General features: G+C 59.0%; 1 protein-coding gene across 1 annotated transcript; it reads left to right on the top strand.

Moving 5' to 3' along the window:
* Window positions 1-863: 863 nt before the first annotated feature.
* PRDM13 (PR/SET domain 13) lies at window positions 864-7,823 on the top strand (the record flags this gene model as incomplete). Its single annotated transcript, XM_080616791.1, has 4 exons — window positions 864-1,004; window positions 2,676-2,807; window positions 2,906-3,026; window positions 6,370-7,823. The coding sequence occupies 4 exons, from the start codon at window positions 864-866 to the stop codon at window positions 7,821-7,823; spliced, it is 1,848 nt and encodes a 615-aa protein (XP_080472917.1).
* Between the last annotated feature and the right edge of the window lie 349 nt (window positions 7,824-8,172).

The following is an 8,172-nucleotide window of genomic DNA, read 5'->3' as shown; positions in this document are numbered from 1 at the left end:
TTTACAGGGGCTACGACGGCTCATATTTTGAGCTATTCATCCTCCTTAAGGATCAAAGCTCTTCTGAACAGATTACTGGCCTGCAACCAACCCACTGAAATGGTAATATGGTCGTTCTTTTTAAAAAAGAGAAAGTGTAGGTATTTTCTGGTGTTTTCCCATCAAGTACCTGCCCAATTTCTGTATGGCACACGCCGGGAATCAATAGAAGTTAACAAGTCCTCAAAACATTCCCCATCTCTTTGTTTAATCTCCTTTACAATAAAGCCAAGGGAAGAGAATTAAAAATCTTTGAAGTATATTAAACCTCAAAAGGCTCAGCCAAGTAGACTTAAAATAGTCACTTATTTTCCAAAACTGGTTTGTCGAGGAACAATAAAAGGAAGTAAAATTTATGGAGAAATTATACAGTGGATTTGTCACTTAAAATATCGTAACTGTCTCGGGGACAATACCCCATGCTGAGGATTAATGGTCCCTCCAGACCTTTGATTCACCAGCGCCTTTTCTTTGCCCTTGACAAATTGGATTTTTAGGAATGGGAAGGTCGCCTGGCCCATTGTCTGCCAGCCATTCACTCCGCCTGATTATGCAGGAGGGTTAGGGAAAGGCTCCATGTGACCCTCTGGGATGGGACTCCGCAGCTGCTCGAGAAGCCAAACTCTCTCACCAAACTCCGCGCCCCGGAGCATCCCCCTGCCAAGGGGTACCCCTCCTGCTTCCGTTGAAAAGCCGGAGCCCACAACACCGCCGCGTCACTCCGCGGGCGGGGATACGCCACGGCTCGTCCTCCCCGCCTGCCCCTGTCACTCCGGCCCCCTTAAGTACTTGGGGTTCCCGAGCGCTGGCACCCGGAGGCAGCGATGCAAAGCAGCAGGGCCCCGGCCGGCAGCGTCAGCGCCGAGAGCTGCATCCCTGCGGGGCTGCGGCTGGGCCCTGTGCCGGGCTCCTTCAAACTGGGCAAGTACCTATCAGACCGCAGGGAGCCAGGACCCAAAAAAAAGGTATTTTCCGACGGTCTCTGCTGCACCGCTGGACCTTGCTTTTCCTTCGTTAGGGGGAAGCCGATTTAGGAGAAAAGGCTGCTCTTCTAGCTCCCCCCTCCCCGCCTTCGATCCTCCCTTCTTAGAGCAAGCCACGAAAGGAAAGGAAAGCATTTCCAGAGCGTCTCGAGATGTCTCCTTGTGGCTTTGCCAGGAGAACCAGCCCATGCCCTTTCCCCCTCTACGCCAGCGCCGGGGGTCAGCTAGCCCGGCTCGCCTCCGCGACGAGGCCAGGGGACCAAGCGGTTCTCCCGGAGGAGCGGACGCGCTCCCGCCTTGAACACAGACGTGCTGAAAAAGTCGCCGCAGCCGCGTGCCTAGTGCCCGATGCTGGAGGGTGCTGGTTCCTCCTCTCGGCCCCCGTCCCCCTGGGCTCCGTTCACTCGGGCATTGCCCCTTCCCGGCAGGGCCGGCTTCGTGAACCCGAGCTCCGGTGAGACGGGGACATGCGGCTTTCTCAGCCCTCGGGTTTTGTTCGAGGGAGCAGCAGATGAACCGATTCATTTCTGGACCGGGTTTGTGTCCCGCATCCCTCCATCCCTCTCCCCAGCCGCGAGCCCTTTGACTGGGGCCGGAGAGGAGCGCCTGGCAACGGACGGGGGATCCTCCAGGGCCGGGGATGAGGGTGATGGGGTCCGGGTTAGCCCGGAGCGGCTCGGCCTTTTCGGAAAGCCTCGGACCCACGAACCACCCGCACAGCCGGCGCGGGAGGGGGTGATTGCCTTTCGGCTGCTGGCACCGGGGTCAGTGCGTGTCCGAGCAGGGACGGGGTGCGGACGAAGCGGTGAAGGGTGCTCGCCCCATCCATCGGGCTCCTCAGGGTACTGCGGGTGGTAGCCCTTTCTCCACCCCCCGGGCAGCCGCGGCTCACGCGTTCCGCTCGGATTTTTAATGGCCTTTAATTGTTTTTAAACGCTCTGCCAGCCCACCCAAATTTATTTCTCATCTGGCTCCCTTGGTTTCTCGCTTTAGACCGCTTTGTTCCGGTGACTTTTATTGCACGGTCATTCAGGGAACGGGCATTTCATTTTCTCTTTGTATGGACAAGCAGATTATGAAGTATGGGGCTACAGAGACTTTGTAGCTAAGCAGAATCCTTCTCCCCTTTCCCCCTTCACATCTCCCGACAAGTCTTACGTATCGCGATTGTGTTGCACCGACTCCAAGACTGCATAAACCCTTAAAAAAATAATAACATCTTACCTGGTCATTTAATACAGCGTTAAGCTAATTGTAGCAGCTGCTACTGAACGGGGTGCATTTGGGTCAGTGGGATCTGAGGGTAAAATCCCATTTCCCCTCGCAGTGCTGGGGACGGGGATCTTCTATCCCGACTCCCGCAGATTAGCAACTCCCAACCCCTCCCTCCTAGGCCGGCGCAGAGCTCCCAATGCACCTGCGAACCAGGAAAGGTCCTGCTCAAAGGAGGCTGAGGATGTAAGGCCCGCAAAACGAGATGCTCTGGCCGCTGCTTCCGAGCTGCGATGCCCAGGCACCTGCCTGGCGTGGGAGAGCAGGCTCGCAGGGCAAGGCAAAGAGGGCAGGCAAGGAGGCAGGGGGAATGGGTAAGCTGGTTGCTTGTTTTCTGTTTCGTCTTGCGTGGAGGTGACAGTGGTGCCTCCTGTCTTCCAGGTGCGGATGGTGAGAGGGGAATTAGTGGATGAAGCCGGGAGCTCAGCTCTGGAGTGGATAGGGTTAATCCGAGCTGCCCGAAACTCCCAAGAGCAGACACTGGAGGCTGTTGCGGATCTGCCAGGAGGACAGGTACCCCACTCGCGGCTCCGGGCCGGCCTGGTACTGCTGTCTGTCACCTGCCTTCCCTCTCAAGCCTCCTGAAGAAGTTTCCTTTCTCCCCTTCCCAGATTTTCTACCGGGCTCTGCGAGATGTCCAGCCAGGAGAGGAGCTCACCGTCTGGTACTCCAACCCACTGGCACAGTGGTTTGACATCCCCGTCACGGCCACCCCAACGCACGACGAGAAAGGTACAGATGCGGCCATTCGTTTCAGAGCAAACAAATTGAATTAATCAAACCAGACCCTCTTAATTATCACCTTTGGCGGGAACTCAAACTGAGGTAGGCAACAGTGGGTTCTCCAAATTGCTCCCTTAGAAAACATTAATGCCAGCACAGCTGCAGTGACTTTTAGCTTGCCATCCTTTAAACTAAGACTCCATCTGTTTATGTTTAAAGGGTGATCTATTAACTCGGTAGCGTATGGAAAGGTCCCCGTGCCTCGAATCGTTCCAACTTCGATACAATTTAATGATCTTTTGATAGGCAAATGGGATTTCTGTGAAACAAGGCTAGTGTTATGGTGCGAGACAGCAATTTGGCTTCACGGTCTTTAAAAATACCCCTTGCATCTCCCATGTTCCTCGGTCAGAGCTTCAGAGCCTATTTTCAGGTTATCTTGTGGGTAGGTTCATATAGTCCAATCCAAACGGGTACTGGACAGTCCCTGTAAATTAGGATGTATGAGGTAAAAAATTAAGCCGGTGTCAAATCAGGCTCAGATAGGGAAATCTGAAGATACCGGGAAGGGGAAGACACGCGGCTGCGAGCTGATTCTTAGCTGGAATCACACTGATGTTCACAAAAATTACAAGGTAGCAGCACATTCAGAGAGAGAAAAGAAGATGAAACGAAAAGGTGGCCGGCACATCCTTCTGCCCATCCCGGGGAGTCCGGCCGCTCCCCCGGGAGGGCCAAGGCTGCCCAGCTGGCGACGAGAGAACCCCCGCTCCTGCCCGACACAAAAGATGCTTCAGCCTACGGAGTCCCCGAGAGTGGAGCAAGGGCTCAATCCGGGGGATGCTGAGCTCTCCCCAACCCTCGAGGCCTGCTGCTCCGGAGGGAAATCGGGATCCGACCCGGAGGGATGACTGCAGAAACACCGTTGACTGCTCACCTCCTGCCCAACTCATGCGATGCGTAAGAGCACAAATCCCTCCTTATGCTAAAACTTCACCCCGAAAAGAAACTCATGGTCACTCTGCCCCACCCCTCCACCAAGGGCAGTGAGGCCGCTGGTCTGCGGAGCGTCACCCCCTCGAAAAAAAACCTGCTCTGATGAAGTTCTGGCTGCAGGAAGGAGGACACAGGGCTAGGTTTTGCCCCCTCTCCCCGCCCAGCAGCCTCTGCCCGCGGATGCTGCTCGAGGGAAATAATGGCAAGGAATCTCGGGCCTGCGAGTTGCAGCAGGCGTGTGACATCTTCCTTGTCCCGTCGGAGCGAGGCTTAACTGCAGACTGACACTCCGGATCTGCCGTGTTTCCGGCACCACCATTTCCAGGCTAATTAAAACGGACACGGAATAGGCGTATCAAATGCCGAAGTGCTCTTCTTTTAAGGACAGCATGCTGGGAAAAAACCCTCAAAGCCCCACCAAAAAACGCCAACCAAACAACCCCCACCCTCCCCCCCCCCAAAAAAAAAAAACCATCCCAACAAAACCCAACCAACCAAAAAAACAAAACACCTCAAAAAACCCAAATCCAAACCCAACAAACCCCCAAAGGCAACATTGCAAAAGAATGTCAGAGGGGTTTTTGTTTGTTTCTTTGCTTTGGTTTTGATTTTTTTCTTTTTTTTCCCGACAAACAAAACTTTGGAAACCTTCTTTCCAAATCTTCATTTATTTGGGTTTACTGGGATGAGAAAGGGGTATTTTTCGTTTCTTTCTTTTCCCCCCACCCCGCTCCCGAGCGATGGTTGCTGGACTGGAGCTGAGCCGGAAAGCCCCGGGCCTGGCTGGGTGGTGCTCGGGACTCGGCCCATCCCACCAAGCTCTTGCCGAGGACAACCAGGACCAAACTGCGCCGCAAAGGCGAACGACGACAGCGGTCGGTGGCCGCACGCCATTCTGTCCACAGCGCTCCTCTGCCCGGTTTATATGCACGGCGGTGGGGTTCGGCCGCAGTTCTCCCTCCCGCGGCCGCTGCCGGGCAGATACGCTCCCTCCTCCCGCTCGCCCTCCTCGACGGGGCGAAAACCCGCGTCCAAGGACTTGGTAACGCCGCGCAGCCGGGGACCTCCGATTCGCAGCAAGCGAGGAAGAGCTGCGCACGACGGCAGGGACACAGGAGAAGGGACACTCTCAATAGCGCCGGATCCGTTCACGCGAGTTGCCGCGGACAGCGAAGACTTCGTGTTTTACCGGATCAGAGGCCACCGGCTCGTCCCTGCCCCAAAAGCTGAGTTAAGGCTCCTCGGGCTTGTTGCGGCCACCGTGTCCGCCTAGGTGACCCGCCGACTAGTCTCATTCAGCTGGTGCCGCGGCTGAAGCTGCCCCATTCCTGGTGGTTTGTGCCTCACCCCACCCCCATCGTTCCCCAAGGGATCCCTTGAAGTGTGAGGAGCTGGTTCCCGGCCCGAGCGGCCTCTCGTTTCTGTGCGGCACTTGGTCACACGGCGAGGATCGGCTGGAGACGGGGTGGGGATGGGCAGCATTTCGCGAGGGACCCGACGGCTCCCGAAACATCTTAGTGGTGTGTTGTAGTGATGAGGAGAGAGGGGGAGAAAGAAGGATGGATATTATGTAGACACAACACTAAAGAGAAGGAAGGAGAAGAGAGAAGGGAGAAGGAAGGAAAGGGAAAGAGAGAGGGGAAAGGGAAAGGGAAAAGGAAAGGGGGGAAGAGAGAAAGATAGGAAAGGAAAGGACATGAAAGGAAAGGGGAAAAAAAAAGAAGAAAAAAAAAAAAAAGGAGAAAGAAAGTGAGAGAGGGAGAAAGAAAAACGAGGAAAAAGGAAAAGATATAAAGATACCCATGCAGGCAGGTTGCCCGCAGAGGCAGCGTTTCACCGTCGGGGCTGGGAGATGCTTCTGCTCAGGACACCCCTGGCAAGGCAGAGCCAGTAGGAGGAAAGAGAAGCCTGTTTCTCTGCGTGCCGGGGAGTCACCAGAGCCGCGGCCACCGGGGTCTGTTGCGCTTTTGAGAAGCCGAAGTGTTTAGGGGACGGGGCACAAAGGGCATTGTGCTTTGAAAGGGAACGATTACATATGGCCCATACATATCGGATATTGTCTCGCCGCGTAATGAGGGGCTCACGATCATTAGGTTGGCCTTTGTTCGGTGCAGCCGACTCCCTGACATACGCTATCTCCTCTGCAAACGCCAACAGATGGGCCCCCCGACAGACTACTCGCGGCAGCAGCTGCTCCCCTCTGCCTCACGGCGACCGTCCGCGGGAGCGCAGCCCTAACCGCGCAGAGCCTGCACAGCGCTGCGACACGGCGGGGGAGCGGGGAGGCGCGGGTAGGCGCGGAGATGCGTGGGGGTGCGCGGCCGCCGCTGATGGGCCCTTCCGCTTGCCTCCGCAGGGGAAGAGCGGTACATTTGCTGGTACTGCTGGAGGACCTTCAAGTACCCAAACAGCCTCAAGGCCCACGTCCACTTCCACTGCGCGTTGAGCCACGGCCGCCCTTTCCTCCACCACGACCACGGCCGGCCGACTGCCTTCGGCCTCCCGCCCAAGGAGCCGCCGGCTGCCGCGCTGCGCGCCCACCCGCCGCCGGGCTGCGGCCCGCGAGAGCCCGTCAAGCGCGAGGCCGCCGTTGCTTCCCCGCCTCTCGCCAAGCCGGGGCTGCCCAAGCGTGCGGCGGGCAAGGAGGAGCAGGAGCGGGCTCTGGACATGAGCGTAGGGGCCGCCCGCGGGCCGGGGCCGCTGCTGGGGCCGGCGGGCGGCAACGGGTTGGCGCTGTGTCCCGGGGCGCGCTCGGCCTTCCGCCCCGCCGGGCCGCTGCGGGAGGAGGCGCGGGGCGCCACCGCCCTCGGCTTCTCCAAGCTGCTGGGGGGGCTGAAGGCGGGACGCGCCGCCGCCGAGGCACCGCCCAAGTGCGGGGCGCTGCCGGGCGAGGCAGCCCTCCCGGCGGCAGCTGCCGGTCTGGCGTGCGGCGGCGGGCTCCGCGCCTTCCCGCTGCTCTCACCGCTGGAGGAGGCCTCGGCCTTCCGGCAGGTGGAGCGGGGGCTGCCAGGCGCCGCCTTGCCGCCCGCCCGCTACCCACCGCTGCCCGGCGGCGCGCTGGAGCGCTTCGCGCTGCCGCCCTTCGAGGGGCTGAAGGCGTACGCGGGGGAATGCGGGCTGCCCGTGATGCCGCTCACCGTCTACAGCGGAGAGCTGCTCTACGGCGCCGCGCCCTACTATCCGCTGAAGCTGCACCTGGGCGGCCTCCTCAAGTACCCCGAGTCGGTGTCGTCCTTCGGGGGTCCGGCGGCGGGGCTGCACGCCGCCGAGCTGGGTTCGCTGGCTAGCATCGACCGGGAGATCGCCATGCATACGCAGCAGCTCTCCGAGCTGGCTGCTGAGAAGGGCCGCGGGCGGCTGGAGGCGCTGCCCGCAGCAGCTGCAGCCGGCGGGAAGCCCAAGACCGGGCACCTGTGCCTCTACTGCGGGAAGCTGTACTCCCGCAAGTACGGGCTGAAGATCCACATGCGGACTCACACTGGCTACAAGCCGCTCAAGTGCAAGGTCTGCCTGCGGCCCTTCGGGGACCCCAGCAACCTCAACAAGCATATCCGTCTGCACGCCGAGGGTAACACGCCTTACCGCTGCGAGTACTGCGGCAAGGTGCTGGTGCGGCGCCGCGACTTGGAGCGGCACGTCAAGTCCCGGCACCCGGGGCAGAGCCTTGGCAAGGCGGCCGAGGACAAGAGTGACTCTGGCTACGCGGCCCCCGAGCAGGAGCAAAAGACTGACAACGAGAGCGACGTGGACGTCTGCTTCACCGACGACCAGAGCGACCCGGAGAGCGGCAGCAGGAACCACGAGCAGTGACGCGGGATGCGACCGGGGCGGAGCGGGCCGGTCCGGAGAGGCAGCCGTCCCCTCCCGCTGACTCCGAGCTGAGGCGGTCCCAAAGGAGGCCGTGTCGCGAGGGAGCGGTGGCTGGCTGCCACCCGCTGGCGGCGGGGTGGCCGAGAGTTGGGCAGGGAGAGTGTTGGGGGGGCGAAACCCTGGCGGGCCTGGGATCCCACCGAACAGACAGAGCACCCCCATAGGCGCCCGTATTTTAGTGGCCATATATTTTTATTGTACCTTTGTGTCGAGGAAATTGTGCCTTTTGGAAACAATTTTTTATTATGTGCTCTCCCACCACTTGTTCCTGCGATCCAAGCCGTAGGGT

The sequence above is a fragment of the Psittacula echo genome, assembly GCF_963264785.1.
Source record: "Psittacula echo genome assembly, chromosome: 4".
Lineage (NCBI taxonomy): Eukaryota > Metazoa > Chordata > Aves > Psittaciformes > Psittacidae > Psittacula > Psittacula echo.
This window is presented reverse-complemented; position numbering and strand designations above follow the sequence as displayed.